The sequence below is a fragment of the Patiria miniata genome, unplaced genomic scaffold (genome assembly GCF_015706575.1).
Source record: "Patiria miniata isolate m_02_andy unplaced genomic scaffold, ASM1570657v1 HiC_scaffold_13, whole genome shotgun sequence".
In the NCBI taxonomy this organism is placed as follows: Eukaryota; Metazoa; Echinodermata; class Asteroidea; order Valvatida; family Asterinidae; genus Patiria; species Patiria miniata.
In genome coordinates this window covers 6,499,194-6,518,075 of record NW_024037051.1, presented here as the reverse complement: position 1 = coordinate 6,518,075, position 18,882 = coordinate 6,499,194, and the positions used below count along the sequence as shown (strand labels likewise).

Sequence of the window (18,882 nt, the reverse complement as noted above, 5' to 3'; positions counted from 1 at the left end):
TACCGCCCTCTTGTGACATCATTTTGATAGTCGATTGGGCTGCAACCAGATTTCGCCAAAAAACAATCATTCTTTTAGATCGTTTGGGTCTTCGTCGCGGGAAATGAACTGCAGAATGTCTTACATTAATAATAGTGATAGTTTGTTCGTTTCCATCTGACACGGTAATATACTCATCGGACCTAGCTATTGGAAATTTAGCCATCAGGCCCGGTAAGGATGTAGTTGGGCAAAGACCCATCTTTTTGTGATGTTTCGGAACAAAACAAATTATGCACGAGTCCAACAAAGAGATTTTCCTCCCATGATTTCCTTAATTCATCCATCCAAAGCAAAGCAAAAGACCATAGTGAGTCGAGAGATAAAAAAATATGGGCTTGCGCGCAGGTAGGCCTAGACCTGTTGTTTGTTTTAAATAGCACTTTCAAATTGATTGATTGATTGAACTCCACAAGACGCCTGTAAAAAGTTGCGACTACACAATAGCTCCACCCTTCCCCAAATTTGTGTATACTTTTTTTTCAATACCTATGTCTGACGCTTACAAATCTACTGAAAATAATAAGCATAAATCCCTGTTATTTGAGCTTAAAGGGGAAGTGAGATAAAAGACTGATGAGGCCTAAACTGATGTGGGTTTTTAGAAAGGAAATCCGAGATCTCAACAATTCTAAGCCGACAATCCGTGAGATTCAGTAACCATTTCATTTATGTTGAAACAATTATTCTAAACGGAATTCTTGAATTTAAAAAAAAAAGTTATTATGAGTTTATATCTGCTAAGTAATTATTTCATCTCCGTTTGTGATTTTTTTCCTTGTATCGTTGACAGTAAAAGATGTTGAATCGTGATTTTGAATTCACCGGATCGGCATTCATCAGCTACACGTAAACGATGATGACATTCTTGTAAGTGACGAATCTTTTCAAAGACGTCGTTTCAATTTTCATCTGCTTGTTTATTTTTTGTTTTCAGGTCTATAGAAACTATTAAACATAGAGTACTATTTATATAGCTTTCCAGATGATACTGTAACAGACCTTTGCTGTCGTCCGAGCGGTTCATCATCAACATGTATTTGTAGTCTTATCAGGTTGGAATCAGCACCGGTCTGTTATTGGGTAGCGTGGCAACAGTGCTGATTCCAATCTCCCTCAAGTTATAGTGCAGTCGGACTAGCCGTTATCACTTTATACTATACTACATGGGTTTGAATTCAACAGCCAGATAGAGACACAGACGTCCATTATTATATCGTGTTAGTTCCAAGGGCGGATCCAGAACACAATTTTTGGGGGGGCCAAAAAAAATTGTGGTCCTCCAAAAAAGTGGGTCAAAAAAATTACGGCGTGGGGTTCGGGGCCCGCTTAAGGGCCCCGAAAAATTTTTGGATTCTAGATGCTCTGTGGTGTGATCTGAGGCAACTTCTGACCACTTTAACCAATGTTTTTTTGAGGAAAAGATGGTGGTGTACTCATTGCCTGCCTTTTTTGCGATGTCACATAAAAAAAAAAAAAAATTGGTTTCGTTTTGGGGGGGCCATGGCCCCCTTTGGCCCCCCCCTGGATCCGCCCTTGGTTAGTTCCACACCAGTTCTCCCCTTTATTCAACTCAACACATCCTAACCATGTCACTTACAATTAGTTGTCGTAAACCCCGCCCCCTTAATTGTGATTTGATTATTCGACCCTTCCCTTATCCCTGATTGGCTGCAAGTTTCGTGGAGCGTGATCACTGCACGGTCGAGTCTTAAGAGGGCGCACTCATTTTCCACCTGTGGAAAATGGGAGTGACTCTTACAAAAATGCATGCGCAGTAGGAGCCGTCCACGGCGCTAAATGCCAAGACTATTTATGAACAATGACATCGTAGCGAGGGACGACTGCAGGTCGTCACAATACAGTACTGTAAACAAAATAATAATTTTGTTCAACCCAAAGGACAGCTTTTGTTCTTTAACTGCACGAGTTTCAAATTTTATTTTTCTAACAACGTTTTTATAATAGTTACATTGCATTACACTTCGTAACTGATGCATTGTGTTCAGTTGTAAATCCTCAATTTTGAACATCAGAAATTATCGATCCGTTATGACTTTTTAATACGATTAGTTCTGCTTAAACATGAGTCAAATTGGCAGCTTCAATTTTATTCACATAATATAAACATTATAAATTATACCTAAAGGTTTTTCCCTGCAATACAATAAAACATTATGAGATGATACGAAAAGCATAATCAGCAGGGACGACACCTGGTATCTGAAGACTTCAATCGTCACAACACTTCAATCAATTTTGACATTTGTGTATGCTTCTTCGAAGATGTGTTGTCTTCATTTCTAAGTCTCGACCTCCTCACGGAAGAGCTGTTGTCCTGTTATTTTGAACGCACCATCGTGAACCTGCACATGTTGCCGCCAGCCCACGGTCTTGAGTGTCTCAGGTTGTTGATAATGTTCTTGATGATGAGCCTCAGCTCTCGTTTCTTTCTCCAACTCTAGCGCCCAAGCTCGGCATCTTTCAGCGTCCAAAACGGCCACGATAGCTCTCCGTTGCGCTCTGCGTTGACCGCCGGGCAGGGCGGGGAGGTCGATCCAAGGTCGAGGGCAAGACCGACGCTGACGCCTGGCATCAGCTGGTAAAATGATATCAAGTATCGAATTAAGGTGGAGAGTATTTTCTCTAACAGGCGTAAAGATGAACGTTCACCACGAGTAAGTATATTACGCTATGCTTGGACGAGTCAGTCATCATATAATCAACTTGTGTTTCTATACATACGATTGTTACATTATCGAGGTAAGACGTTTGACTGGCAATTCAATGCCACAGTCGTTTCACCTTATCTTTGGATTTGATTCTTTGGTTGTGTACAAGTCATGATTTGGTTAGAGAGGTATTTGCTTGTAACCAAAACTAACCCAAAATTCCCTTCAAAGTGTGGCACGATGACTCTGCCTTGGAGTTAGAACTATCCGGCTTAATGACGGAGTAACTGACGATTTCACTTGACGGGTTCTTGACGATGAAGGCAGTTTCCTTCAGAGATGCATCGTCTGCAAACCGTACTGATAGTCTCCGGGTTCGAATTTCTTGCTTGATATCTTGATTGTTGGGAGACTGAGAAGCTGTGCAGACAACAGAGAAAACAAACACATTATTTTAATCAGTGGAGATGATGGTATGGAGAAAATGAAATAATAGTCGATCTTCTTTAATTAGATATCATTGTGATGTAGTTTTGAAAAGAAAATTATACAGGAAGTTAATTCCGACATACCTCTCCAAAGCTCCTGTTGGTCTCCCTGATCTGGATTTGCTTCGGGTTGTTCCTTTGCTGACTTCTGTGTCAGTTCATGTTGTCGTTTTGCCGAATTTCTTGACTCAGTTTTCTGTATTACTTCAGGCAGTTTTTGTTGCTGAAGGTCTTCTTGCTGCTGAACCTCTTCTTGTACGAGACTCGCAGCCATCGGCTCCTGAAGTTTCTTTTGGTATTTTTGTGCTGCCTGCCACTGACACTCAGTTCCTGTCTCGTGTCGAGATTTTGCAACCTGTCTTTGTTGAGCTTCAGCCAGTTTTTGAAGCCATGTCTTGCCCTTTGACTCAGCCTGCCGTGTGAGTCCGCCGAGTTGTCGATGACGGTCCTCTTGCTGTTGAAGTCTTCCTTGTGGTGAGTGATTCTGACTTTCATCCTCGGGCTCTGTTGATTCTTTATTATGACACTGCTTTTGCTGTTGTTCACGTAGCTTCTGTTGTACGAACTTCCCGTGAGCATCGACCTTTGATATATTGTCTATGCTATGCTCTGCATATCTTTGATGAAATACAGTGAGGAGGTTGATTACGGCAGGAAACCGTCGACAGTGCCATGAATTGAAGTGCAGGCATCCTTCTTTGTCTATATCTTGCATATTCAACTCTGTATGTTGGTTATCATTGTGTTGTTTTTCAAGTTTTACTCGTTGTTGAGCTTCTCGTTGTCTCTGATTGTCTTTCCGAGAAGTTGCTGTAGAAGTTGAGAGGGATTGGGCTACCTTCTCCTTTTGTTTCTGTTCTGCATAGAATGTGATGTGGTTGTCCAGTGAAGGAAGCTCTGGATGGTTCCAGGTGTTGAAGCGAAAATTCCCAGATGTGTTCAAATTTTGCCATTTCAGGTTTGTCTGTTCACGATCTTCATCTTTTCGTTGTAGTCCCTGAGGCTGTTGAGCATGTTTCAAACCCTCTCTCCTAACCTTCAGCTGTTGAAGATGATTTCTAGGTTGTTTGTGTACCAACCTCTCCCGTCGAGCTTGTAAAAAACGATGTTGAGCTTCAGCCATTCTTTGGAATAACGACTTTCTTTGTGAAGGACGCTGGAGTTCACAGTCACCTGGGCTGTTTTCACTTGCCCGTTGTTGAATCTCCGAGGCTTCGTTTGCCTCTTTCTGCTCCTGAACCTGCTCCTCAACTTGTTCGCTATCTTTAGGTTTCTCTCTATCTTTGGTTTCCAGTTGAGCGAGGACTTTCGATTCAGTTGCAGTTTGTAGACACTGTTGTTGAAAATGTCTCTGACCCTCACTTCTACCCTTCTGTTGTTGGTCTACTCGCCCCTCATGTCGAGCTTGTAAACGCTGTTGAGCTTCAGCCATTCTTTGGAACAACGACTTTCTCTGTGAAGGTTGCTGAAATTCGGTCTGTTGATTTTTGTCATCTGTTCTGTTCTGACCTGCCCGTTGATTTGTCCCTAGCGCTTGTCTTGTCTCTTCTTGCTCCTGAACCCGCCTCTGAGCTTCAGGCTTCTCTCCATCTTCGATTTCCAGTTGGACAGTTGTTTGCTCCTCCTGCCTTGCTTGTAAACGCTGTTGAACTTCATCCATTCTTCGGAACAACGACTTTCTGGGTGCTGGCTGTTGGAATTCAATGTTTGGATGGCTGTCATCACCACAGTTTTCAAAGAGATCTGAAAGTATAAGAATCGACTGTCCTCTAAGTTTAGTCTGATTCTGATCTACAAGCTGACGGTTCGGCGATTCTGACAGTCCTTCGGTTTGTTTTGCTGTTTCGTTCTTTGTTGGCTGACAATGTGCATCATCTCTGGCTTTGGACGACGGCTTCTCCGAAGAACCTTTGCAAGTATCTTCAGTTTCATCGTAGTGCACCTGTTGCACACTAAGCTCGAACAGTGTGTTGTTTTCTGACGACTCCACTTGTGGAAGCTGACATTTCTGGTCTTGTATTTTCTTCACTTGAAAATTCTTGCCGTCGCTGTTTGTTTTGTGCGTGTCTAGGCATTTGCGAATAGTGGAACCTGCCAATGAAAAAAAAAATGCATGAAGTATGACGTGCTGAGTTTGTTGCAACACCAATTATCGGCGTTACATCAGGAAACGACGAGTATGTTTTGCACTTTTTACCTTTTAGGAGTGTTGCATCTGAGATCCTGGGGGTATTATAAGGAGGTAGGAACTGTGTCCAGGAGGTGAGGAGTAACAAGATACCGCGGCAAACAAATCTCAATGCAGTCTTTATCCCACGGATAAACCAGTTTGTCATCACTCGGACAGTCCATCCTGCCCGCACATTGCTGAACGTGTGCCTGTACAACAGAATTACAAATTAGTGTCCCCCTACTGAATAACAATATTGATGATAAAGTTCATAAAATCGTTATGGAATATCAAACGGAGGCAACATTACATATCGAGTCCGGAACAAAAATTCCTCCGGCTTACCTTGCATGAGTGAGCCTGTATTTCCGTTTGGGTTGTTGCATGAGTAGAGACAAGGCAACAAACACCAGCAGGTAACTGAGGCACAGGGCGGCAGCAGCAACAAAGTACCCCAGCCCTTTGGTGATGGCTAACGGCAATTGTATGCTCAGTTGGTCCGACATCTCGATGGCTCGTGCAGAGAGAGACTCGATCAGGTTCAGAAGATGAGTTGCCAATGACCATGGAACAGACGAGGCACCAAACTGAGATGGGTGGATGGTGGGTCTGCTGTAGATCCACCAGGTACCCAGTGGTACCCCAAAGATGGGGTACAAGCCCAGGTAGGTCACACGGTGCCAGGACACGTGTGGGTGCGGAGATGCGGATACCGGACCACGTCGTAGATTGTAGAAAGACGGTCCGGGAATCTTGAAACGTAAGTCTCTGCATGGGCGGCCCGCCGGTTGACGAGGACGCGACGAGAACACCCGAGAGGCAATCCCAACGAGAGTCATAACGGACAGGTACCAAGTAGCTAGGCTGATCATCGCTGCTTGGGCATCTGAATTCATCCAACAGGAGTTCAGGAAATGGACAACATCGGAAATGAAGTCCTGCGACAGATTGGTGGCGGCATGCTTGCTACTTTGTGACGGCATTGGGTGGAAGGAGCGGATAAGTTCCGCCCATACAGATGAGAGTCCTCGGTAGAACTTGAACTTCTCATCGTTGATAGAGTAGTCATCGGTGGCGTCAGTGATGACGACACTGCCTGTCTGCCAAGATGTCACGATGGTTGGTAGGCAAGGTAGAGAGACAGGAGATTTCCCGAGCACACAGCCAGACAGGTACAGACTGCTGTAACAGGCCAGGATGACTACAAGCAAGTTGAACAACTTGCAAATAACGGAATTCATGGCTTCCGAAAATGTACAATTGTTGGTAACTATATATCGAAAAACAAAATCGCTTTGGATTGAGAACAGTTCGCTTGATAACTCGATCACAGAATAACTTAATACGATCTGAAGGTGTGCGGTACGTATACATACGTGTACGTGTGGACGCTAAACAAAACAAATCCTTATTTGCATGTGGAAACCAACGAAACGCGCGGTGGCGCTCGACAAACGTCACAATGCGAACAACTGCATGACGCACATTGCAGTTTTTGGGCTACTACATACAATCCAGTCCGGCTTTCTATAACCTCGATCCAAAGGTCCATAGAGACCACGTTGTGTTGAGGATGTTTGTTTTTAGTTGTTTTTTTTTTCTCAGATAATTATGTTGTTGTTTCGCTTAGATTTTTTTGCCAATGTGCGGTTTTTTTTCTTTATATGAGAGAGACAAAAAAATTCTTTCAGGTTGGTTCAGCACGCAGTGCTTTTCATTTGTGGATGTAACGCATCATTGTTCGTAAGAAACTGACGAACAATGATACCCCTCACTTAAATCCACTGTAAAGTTATCTATTGCTATCCAAAATGTTTTACCCGCACATAACCGAAGTTTACTTCAGACCCCAATTCGCTCAGTGGATCCGTCTATTTTGAACATTGCTGAAATCAAAAGCGCGTTCCGCGATGTCTTTTCTTCTCCATACCACATCCATCCCAAACGCGGGTCGGCTTAAACAGCGCCATCTAGCGCCTATACTTTATCGTTGAATTAATATGCTGCATGTGTTTCAAGAACTCCCTCGGTTATTCCTGAAATTGATCAAGTTTTTGGAAAACATTAAAAGCTATACTGTCGGATCGGACGTCTATCCAAATGGGGGAATGAGAAGAAACATTGCGTGGATGAAACTTAAAAACTGCAGGAAACGAGCGCAGGGCCGCGGGACTATTAAAGCGAACAATCTAGCTTTACGACGTCTGTTCGATTCGATGTCTGTAAACGTCTGCGGCAATGTGCAGTGACTGGCAATGTGGATATTGCATTTCCAATGTAGTATGACCCCTGGGTCAAACCCATCACTGGCGGGAATGCCTGAATGATTGAAGGAACATCTGAAAGTATGTGGTCTCGAACGGTCTAAATATAGCACATACTCATACTGGACCTCCGTACGGAAATCGAGACAGGTGTACCATGTAATGTGTCAACTGCAAATGTTTACCGGTTTATTTATGTAAATAAAATAGAACGTGTGAAATATCTTAATATTTTAAAGGCCCACTGAATTCGGGTGGTAGATTAACGATTTTCGTCGCAATTTTTCTTATCTTGATAGCTCTGGCCAAATGCACCAAAAAAAAGAACTTATCTGACATTCATCTTAATTCGCATGTGATTTAACTTACGTGTTTCGCGACATTTCCAGAGAAGAAGAACGAACTTGTGATAGGTTATTTTTAATGACACTTTGACATTATTATACCAACACAGAGAAGAGTTTTAATGCATTCAGTGCAGTGTGTATTAAAGCTAAAATTACTTGTTTATTGGCATTTCTCAAGCAGATCCAGGGCCACATAAATGGTTTGGATGTCTTATTTTTTTTCTCAAGCTTGTTCTTTGTACATGTATGATCATATATAGGCCCACTACTATGTGGAAGAGAGAAAGCGCAATAAACCACGAGGACCGAGACTTGGCTTCTGCCCTCCCCCAGCACGTCAGTATTAAAATGTAGAACACTTGACAACACGCGTGCTTCGTACTTGAGGTTTCGTACGGGGAGGCCCGGGGTGAGACAGGTCACTGGCGCGTGGCGTAGGCCTCAACGGGGCAACGGAACGAGCTGCCCGGCAGCACTTGAAGTCTGTCCCCGCTGATGTCTATTGCATTCCCTCGTCACGCTTCACCCCAAAAAAAGAAAAAAAAAGAAAGTATTGCACACTCATATTTTGATATTGGATTTCAGTTTGATATCAGACGGTAAATTCTATACAGGCGACCTTTTCATACGCATGAGCATATGACGGATACTTGCTGGTATACTTTTTATTATCTTGCCCGTTACTAACACGTTTCTGCTGGCATTGCCGTTAAGAACTCACTTTCGTCGGAGTTCAGTTTCAGGCAGGACGCAGGAAGGAAGGCTCTGCAGTAGTTGATTGGGAGGATTTGGAGCCGGTTGATGTTTGGCTGCCACGGGGTGACTGTTAATATTGGAAGCACGAGTTCTGCATGTTCCGTTGAACAGCACTTCTGGTCAAATCAACCTAAGGACTCGTATGCAGGATGTGTACTTAGCATCAGTCGTCAGATGAGGCGACTTTATGCAGGGTTTGTCAAGTAGTACAGGCCTGTGGCACAAAGTGGGGACTGCACTCTGCCTAGCATCAACTCTCATATCGATGGAAAATGCTACTGTCACAGTGTTTGCGTATCGGCCTATAGCCTGTGGTGCGATTCAGGAAGGCAACAAAATCTGCTTTTAGGAAACGGTAATACTAAAAGGCCATATTAACTGATTTGTATGCACGCACTGCGCCAGAAGCAAAAAATGTGTCATTGTCGTGTTGGCCTGGGACAGGCAATTAAACTGAACATTGCTGGCACGGGAACAGATCTCAAGAATATGAATTCTGTCGTACTGCATTATGATAATTCCTTTGCATCGGGTTTGGAGCGTGCTTATCGGAGAAAATCGAAGTGGCATACATTATTTTATTGACGTCCGCTGAGGAATCCGATCAACATTTGCTACCGACATTATGAATGTCATACACAGACTAGGACTGCATTTACTCAGTGATGTCGTTGACTGAACGATGAATGCATACATGTACACAAGGTCTGTAGGATAGAAATCTTTGCCAGGATGCGATACGAACGCGTGTCATAGGCAGGTCAGCCCACACGGGAATTCCGTGAGTAGGGTAGGAGCGTTTCAAGTAGTGTCTGTAGTCATACTGTACATGAACGTTACCCTGCGCACACGTAAAAAGCTATACCAAGCTTCCAACTGAGCGGGGAGTTGACATGGCACTAATGCACGTCTTTACTGCCGTACCGCCGATGCCTTGCAACCATCACTGGTAATTACCGAAGATTTTCAACACAAACGAATGCTTGCTTTGGAAATACCAGAATATGTGTGTCATGGACCCTCCAACTGGTGTATGCTCACGAAGGATTCTTGTTTCATGTGGGTGTGCTGATGGATCTGCTATTAATGGAACAAATTTGCAGAAAGCATATGGGCTGTATTTCAGTCCCTGAAGCGTATATTTCTGTCACAGAAAACGTAAATGGAAGTACAAATAGTTGTATTCGATAAGCGATTTAAAACGATGGATCGTGTGTATGTGCTCAACAAGATGCTTGAGTCATCGGTGAGTGTTCTGTCAATATGACATGCAATCTGTGTAATTTTTCAGGCAGGGGAAATTCAAGTGGAAACGTGATATACGGATCCCACAGTTTGTGCCGAGTGATAAATGGAGGTTAAAGTGATGCAGAGACGCAGGGTGAGATATCGCACCTACCCTAGCCCCTCCCTGGACTCGGAAGAAGACGAGGATTTGGAACTCATGACCTGTCGCCACATCACCTTCCCTCCCGATGTCCGCTTCATGTCGGCCGTCCAGCAGCAGGACAATGCGGAGCTGGTCAAGATCTTGAACCAGCACGGGGTGCAGCTGGATCTGAATACCAGCATCCACGCGGGGCTGACGGCCCTCCACCAGGGTGTCCTGAACCGCAACCTGGACACGGTCAAGCTACTGCTGTGCCAGGGGGCCGACGCGAGCGTTCAGGACGCCAACGGCTACTCCCCGCTCCACACCGCTTCGGCCTGCGGTCTCCGTAACATCGCCAGCCTGCTCATCATCTTCGGCGCCGACCTGTGGGCCATGACACTGTCCGGGGAGTCCCCCTTGGATCTGGCCAAGGACCTGGTCACTGCCGACCTCATCATGCGGGAGATGTGCAGACAGGTCCAGCAACGGGAACTGATGGAGAAGTACGGCTTCGCTTTCCGGTTCATCGACTTGTGCGAACGGTTTATGGTAACTTGCCACTCAGTGTGGCAGAAAATCGTGGAATGGGCGCAGTATGCTCTGGAAAAGTATTGTAACCATCCCGACCACCAGAAACTAAACGGCAGGTTAAAGGGGCGTGGTAGACGATATAAAGAGGAAACGAATGATGAGCAATGATGAATGTGGATTGAGGTCTGTACCCCGACCTAATAAGTATTTTTCTTCGATGAAGGATAATATGTATATTTTTATTTTATAAAGAACAGCACTCTCACGAAAATAGGTAATCAGGTCAATAGATTGACTTGTAATATAGTATTTGCTCATTCATGGATTGAAATTCGAACATTATCTCCATATTCTCAAAAAGATACCATCTCAATGATAAATTATTATGGACCTATCGATATCTCCGACCATGTTTTATACCTTTCTCCAAAAAAAATGGCTATTCGGTATTAATATAAAATGTTGAGAAGTTTTTCCTTGACTACATTAACAATACATGAATTGCTTTTATTACGATGGAACCGACCATATGTTTTTTTTTCGCCAAAGAATAAGCCACTTTGAGTACATGTTTTATGAGTGAAAAATGAGCAGTATACACGAAGCGCCACGTTTAGGTTATGCTTTGGTAATTTATGTTTATGTCATCGGGAATGTGCTGCAATGAATGCAAGTATCGCCTTCCATAGCTGTAATTAAACAAGCACCGTATATGACCAGAGTATTCAAATTACCTGCGATGAAAGGAAATTAGGGTGTTATTTATTTGGTTCCTATATTTATTTAAGTAAAAGGGAACACGTCATTTAGAATTTTAAATTTTTAATGCAGCTACACAATTACATGTGCGAAAACCGCAGTATTAATGTGACGGTACCCGCACTATTTCGTGATATAGACCTACAAGCTTGCCAAATATAGAAAAAGAAAACATAACAACTAGAGATTAACGCAGGCGAGTGTCCTTGTTCACCTTTCATTTACGACAGTTTGTGATAACTATTCGACCTAAAGAGGCCCCGGAAGTTAGCCATTTTACTTTATTAAATGACCTCGATTGTTCACCAAAAGTTGCGTCCAGTGTACTGAAGAGTTGAATCTAACCTGAAGATAAAGTACAGCTCTGGAAGTCGTTGTCCTAAGTAGAGGCTGCATCAAGAGCTGGGATGCAAACTGGAACACCAACGTACTGTAAATACTGACACTGGAACTTAAACTATTCCCAGTTGAACTGTTCCCAGTCAAATTTGACTAGTACATTTATACGAATGTACAGGCCTGGCATCCAAAAGCTCGCATCAGAATGTTTGGGCTACATGTACGTTACATGCGCTTACAGAAATCTAAAGATGTTAACTCTGTCCCATTCAAATTTGACTAGTACATTTTTACGAATGTACAGACCTGCATGGCATCCTCATATAAGTTACATGCACTTGAATATGTAAGTCTCATGCAACTGGAACCACTTATATTTTCCTTTTACACAGAAGTCTCAGGCCAAGTAAGAAAGTAAACGCGTTTGTCGTCCCCGCCCGATTCCTTTTTTTCTGCTGGGCTCCTTTTTCTGGTTTTGTTTTTAATCGCCAAATTTCATTTATGTTTTCGCAATAGATTTTGTGTTTTTATTTGTTTCCAGTATAATTGTAGATATGTATGCAGAGTTCCAAATCTGGTAGAAAAGGTGACGGCTCCTTTGGGCACAAAAGTATCACCAAAAGAGTGGAGGAAATAGAAAAATCAGTCATCTTGGAGGGGAAAAAAGGCCTCCCTTAATAAAAAAAAAAAAAAAACAACCGAAAGAAACTTTTTTTTTTTTTTTTTTTTTTAACTAGGGCTCTTCATGCGAGCACGGAGAAAATATAACCCTTTTTAAGGATTCAAGTTGTTTAGGCCCTTTTGCCATTTGGTAGCCTACTACATAATTTGAGGCTTTACAGCGTGTCATGGTCTACATTCAGTTTGTGTGGACATGCCGTAACCGGCATCCGGTCAAGAAATTGCCACGGGTCACGCGGTTGACCAAGCGAGGTCATCCCTTTTAGTTTGAGGAAGCCAATTAATTCGAGAAGGACAGTTTCTCATGCTTGAATAACATGCCTCCTCGTTCCTCATTGCGAGGACTATACGTTCGTCATTCAAGAAATTGAATTGAAGGCCTGATCGGTAATCCATCGAATCGATGAAATATTTTTTTTGGAAAAACATCTCCCACGCACGGAGTAGCACTACGTGAGTTTCGCGGCGGAAAGTCTACTGAATTATGAAGCAAAATTAGTCTGGACTGATGAGATCTGCCAACCATGGCACATATGGGTTCTTGCTCAATAATTATAGTGTGCAAGTCTCGCCATGTAGTTCACATTCACTTTTCATGTAAACTTCTTGGTACCAAACACTGACTAGTCTTGTCACCGTAGCCCCGTATTCGGAATTTACCCAATTGTTATCTACATGGTCGATTAAAGGGAAGTTGAGATTCAAATTATACATTTTATGTTGTATTCATCAATATTCGCAATATTCTTTTTAATATGTTGTATTAAATAATGCAATGCTTTCTTTTCTTGCACAGAACCTTATAGGAACACATTTTTTGGAACTTTTTACTCCTCTTAAATGTATGAAAACTATTTGACATCCCTTTTTGGTTACTTTTTATTGACAAGTGCACTTGTCGTCTTTAAACATTTAAGAATGTCCATCCCCCCCCCCCTAGACAGCTGAGGGCGTTGTTGCTGTGGTGTCATTTCAGTAAGATACTGTTCAGTTTAGAGATTTTCTCTTCAAATTTTCCAGGCTGGTGCACTGCCCTCCCCCCCCCCAATGTTGACGAGAAACCGCTGCAGCTGGTATATACCAATCAGTTTGATAAGAAGTGTGAATGCGCTAGCGAGTTGCGGTTCTACGGCGGGTAGCCCCCTCCCCCCCCCCCATTTTGTCTAGCCCCCCCCCCCCAAAAAAAAAATTCCATAACAAAAAAATTGCACATGCAATGTGAGAATGTGACGTACATGCAAACGGTCTCCCCCTAAATAAATAGTCGTGAGAAGGGTGCATTTGTACACTTTAATTAATTTAGTGTGCCTGATTGTAGGATTTTATCAGCGCTCCCCATTTAAAATATGGCACGAGCCCCTCCCCCCACCCCCTTAGGAGACCTAAGTGTCCGGAGAAAATAACATTTCAAGCGTCCCTGAAACAATTTCTGGATCCACCCTGCTAATAAGCCCCAAAATATTGGCTCTAAAACCGCGCCTGCCGCCAGCGTGAATTCTCTTTTCGGATAAAATGCACCATTTATTTACCAGTGCAGAAACGAAATCAAAGAATACTTTCGCAAGCTACTTAGAATAGATATGGCCCATTAGTGAGATAATTTATTATTTATTTATTCCGTCTGTCATTGAAAGTGATTTCGAGAGAAAGCTAATTGCCTGTAGGTGATGAGTGCTAAATGCTTGTGGAAAAAACTGCCTCGGTACGGTTCAGCGGCCTATAGCCATGAAATTTGGACTTGCAATAAACTGGTCTCTTGCATAAAACTATACCGCTAAAAGGATGATGGTAGTTTTTGTTTGGCATGAAAATCTTACCAACAGACTGAGTTATTTAAACACTGTCTCGGAATGTGACATGATACACTCATGTTGAATAAAACGTAAATTTGTATGGAATGCGACAATAAAAAATGAAAAATGATAAAGCAGATAAAAACTAGATAAAGAGTCGAACAATAAGCCTCTGTACTGATGACGTCACACTTTGTTTACGTGTGTTCTTTCCTATGGTGCTCAGTGGACCGTGGGTCCCAGCACGGAGGCCATTTCACTATAGCTTTAAAGGTGACCGGCCAGATTTCGCAAAATTCATGTTTTAGGTATGTTTGCTTACCTTATTTCAAAGCGGGTTGAAGGAAATCCGCATAATGTCGTACATTTGCGGAGAAAACGTTGGAAAACCCCGTTTGTTTACATATGACGCGGTAGCGGTTTTTGGCCTTGTCTATACGTATTTCAAGCACCAGAAAAGACTGTCAACGAAAGCCTGGACCCCATAATAATATATTCACTATGAGATATCAGCGCCAAGCGCACACACTTTTCAAGAACGTGGTGTGACTTGAATGACAACTATAGCGCTCTGGCAGCTCACTTTATTACAATGTAGTACTCCGAAATTCCTTCTCGTATATTACACGAAAACAGCAAATCCTTGATCTTTTCCTGTTGCTTTTCCCCCGTTTATTATTTTGTGGATAACGTCGGGTTTTTGGAGCCCAACTAGATGCTTTCTCCCGAAAGTGTTTCTTCAATATATGATTGTTTTATGCGGAATAGAAATTCCTAACACCAATATACAGTTTAATGGTGTGGTTTGTCATTTTCCGATCATATTTCACAGGCTTTTGTGATAAATTTAGCAGAACCCTGAGACTTAACCATGAAATGTTGTTTTCAAAATTACTACCAGCATCCAATATCACTTAATAGAACTGTTTTCATCGCCGTGTTGACGTCACGAAAACCTTGCAGAATTGTAAATTCATTATTTTTTAAAGTTTTACAAATCCGCTATAAATACTAATCCTGCCATGATTTGTTATTGTCGATATGGAGTTCCTACGCTATTTTGGACAATTTCAGATGACACGCCAGGGCAGATCTCCGGGCGACATTTTTCTTGGGTCAGTTCGAGCATGGAAGCTCCATGGCTCGAGAAAAGAAACAAAACTTCGGTTAATGTAAACGAATGTGTTCGGTGTAATTGTGGCTGGGAGGCAATGGCGCCGAGGCCTGCAAAGATGAAGTCGAAGAAATATTGTGTCTGTCAGCGAACGCCATAATCAGTGCATGGAAACACGTCCGGTGTTCTGATAGTAAACTTGAAATTGCGATCCCAGGAGGTAACGTCGAGATCATGCATTAGACGTCAAGTGTTTTACACATCCGGCGTTTCATTAAAGGCAGACATGTGGTAATGTATAAAAGTGTTAATTAAAAAACCTGTATATGGAGAGAACGAAATGTGGGTGATGGCAGTTGCGTTACTGAGGGGAGGGGGACAAGAGGGTACGCCTCTCCTCCTTGAGGCCAGTGCCCCCATCACTTTGTACTCCTCTCAGAAATTTAGAAGGCAAAGCTCTTGATTGTTATAGAACCATTAGCTATCCCACTCCCCTGAAAATGAGGACCCATGGTGATGCCCCTATGGAAATAGAACCCTTGAAATAGAACCACTGTTCCGGAGGTTTCTTCATCTGTCCTTGTTAATATTTGGAGGAAACAGATTTTTAACCATTTTGCCCCAAATCTGAAACAAAACATTTCAAAGCCATATGCAGATTCAATCATCGAACATACCCTCGGATTTTCAGCTCCCCGGACCAGGTCCCAGTCAGAGAACCAAGATTCGTTTGGCCCATTTCCCCCCGCCCCCCCCCCCCATATCTGTCCTTGTTTATCAATTTTGCAATGGTCGAAAATAGCAAGCTTAATTTTTGCATAATTTTTGCCTTTTTCCTGCATGTAAATCATGACCTAATTATGACATCGATTAAAGTAAACCGGCTTATTACATTTTCAAATGTATATAGAATCGTTCGAAATTCCATTGAAAATATTCCATAAATGAGATCACTGTCAAAGGGTTCCTCAGAGAGGGTGACTGAAATACTGGAATTGGAAATGAAAATGTTATGCCGCGAAGTCGTTCTGACACCCTGACATTAAGCGCTGCCTGGTATTGTGTTCCACGTCCTTGACTTACATACTTACTGTAGCAAGCATACTAATTAAATAATCAGATCACGCCATGCGTGATCAAATGTGAAATCGCCCTGTGCTATTTAGTTACAATATTTTCAGCAATATTCAAGATGTGGTGAACGCAGCTCGAAGAGAAACCTTGAAAACACGTTTAGTGACGTGTTTACTGCGGTTCCAATGCTCAACAAGACTCGCTTAATTCTATCACCCCACTTCGCCAGTCTTCGACCTTCGGTTCCCTTTTTACCCCGATGCCATTTGCGCGTTTGTATAGGTTACTTTTGCCCAAGGGTTATATTCAGTACCTGGTCATATTTGACCCAGAATTAAAGGGAAAGTACAACATTTGCAAACATCAAAAAATAAAACTACCAAATTATTTTGAAATACCTTGCTGGACTGTTAGAAATATGACAGTCTAAAGCATCCTGTAAAACATGACACCTGGTATACTGTAATTTTCAAGAAAAGTGGTATTCTCGTATCAATTTCCAGCGCTGGCCCCAATCGACCATTTTTAGTTAGTCCGCATTTGTTTGCAATCGATTATCGGGATCGGGTTCTAATCCCGCCTGGGCCAATTTGTGGATTGGGTTTTCAGTTTCTGCCTGATTCCGTGGGTTCCCCAAAACTATTCTTCTGGGGTTTTGCTCCCACCTCTAAAACTGTAATTTCGTCATTGTCTTCTCTCTGTAGGTTTCTTCATGGTTTCCAGCTACAGTGCCTTGTGCGCTTTTGAGGAATCCTTGGTTTCATTACCAGAAATAGTTAATAATAATTAGGCCTAATTAATAATAAAAAAAAATATTTTTCTGGGTCATAGACGTAATAACAGACTGGGAACTGATCAAGAGAAGTGACATTTTGACCCGGAAGGGGGTCATTGTTTGACCCTGAAGGCTAATATTCTGAACAGGGAATTCTTCGAATATGAAATGGAACACATTTTGAGTACCTTTGACTGTTAAAAGGTTTTTAGAAAACGTTTTGGAAATTTTGGACAATGAATTTTATGGCTTTTTTCCCGGTGAGGGAGACTTGTGCAAAATTTTGGGGAAAATCATAAGAAAATGAGCAAGCGTGCGAACTTGGAACAACAACTATTTTTTTTAAACCAAAAGTGATACCTTGTGGGAATATTTTACAGGGGGTTTGGGTATTGGTGGTGTAGGTTGAGGGAGGGGAGGGGAGGGGACCTAGTATGACCCCTGGATGCTCCTAGACCTGGTAGATCGACCCTGGGACGAAGCTCGAAAAAGCAAAAAGTAGTGAACTCAATGTGGCCGTGTGGTCAAGCAGTTATGAATAGTAAAACCGTCTAGGGATTTTGACCGACATACCAATACTGATCGTGGCTGTACCTTGATGTCAAAACCATTGACATTTAGACGACAGGTGTAACGTGTTGTGTACATCATGTAGACACTGCATCCATCCACAGTGTTATTAGCTGTACCGGCGAGCTAGCGATTAATTGGTGAGAGTCGATCTGCATGGTTTCACAAAATGACTATTGCCCATTTCCAATATACACAGAGTGTTATACATGTACACGTACCATAATAATGTTATGTTCCCAAGTGCAAATTCAACCCTAATTGACCTATCGCGGTAGTCAACGCAACTTGTGAAATATTGTCCAATTACATGATATACAAATGGACGCGGAACACGCACAATCTGAGACAAACAAAATTTAGTGTACAAAAACTCCATAGGGTTGTCTAAGGGGCGTGGCTAACTCGCAAACGGCGATAGGTCAATTACACCACTGAAGGAGGGGCGGGACAGAGAATTCTGGGCGGGGCAACCGCGCACGTCACCTCTGCTCCACGCACAGACTGATGTTCGCTGTTATCAACTTTCAAAACGTGTGCCAAACACTGAAGTGAGATACTTTAAAGTAGTCGTATCACCCGTTAATTATCCACGGAGACAAGTCTCCTGTTCAACGTCTGATATATAGGGGGTCTATGTCTAAATCGTGACGTCATTTCATTCCCAATTCAGGACTAATGGTTTGATTGGTCAATTCGAATGAAGTGTTTTTAATACAACAGCCTGGCGCGCATTCGCGTAACATGATACAGAGCGTGTGACACATTTTTTTTTATCCATGTCTATGATGCGCAGTGGGAGAATGACCGAAGACCCGATATAGAAAGCGCCCGCTGATTGGTCAAAATCTAGAGGTCAAGATGCGGTTGTCTTGCATAATTAATCAGCGTATTCTTTTTCAAATTAATGCATGCTTTGGTCTATTAGTATTTTTAAAGGGGTCGTGACGTCAATTCTACACTGGAACGTTATTTTGTGCAAATAATTATGTATGATAAAGCCTATGTATGAAAACTTCGAGGCATCCATTTTTGGTTTATTGTTTATGTGTGAAGTGTATAGGCCTACATTTTTAAACAAAAAGTTAAAACATTCCATGCTCTCCCTAACAACTGAGGACGTTTTTACTGCATGTCA

General features: G+C 42.5%; 2 protein-coding genes across 2 annotated transcripts; one reads left to right on the top strand and one right to left on the bottom strand.

Moving 5' to 3' along the window:
• Positions 1–2,290: 2,290 nt before the first annotated feature.
• LOC119721535 (trichohyalin-like) lies at positions 2,291–6,610 on the bottom strand. Its single transcript, XM_038191614.1, has 5 exons — positions 5,715–6,610; positions 5,397–5,578; positions 3,284–5,290; positions 2,925–3,131; positions 2,291–2,638 (listed from the first exon to the last, which is right to left on the bottom strand). The coding sequence occupies exons 1-5, from the start codon at positions 6,608–6,610 to the stop codon at positions 2,343–2,345; spliced, it is 3,588 nt and encodes a 1,195-aa protein (XP_038047542.1). The 3' UTR covers positions 2,291–2,342.
• A 1,942-nt stretch (positions 6,611–8,552) lies between these two features.
• Positions 8,553–11,205, top strand: LOC119721087 (protein phosphatase 1 regulatory subunit 27-like). The gene has a single exon (XM_038190983.1). The coding sequence runs from the start codon at positions 10,088–10,090 to the stop codon at positions 10,805–10,807; it is 720 nt and encodes a 239-aa protein (XP_038046911.1). The 5' UTR covers positions 8,553–10,087; the 3' UTR covers positions 10,808–11,205.
• The last annotated feature ends 7,677 nt before the right edge of the window (positions 11,206–18,882 follow it).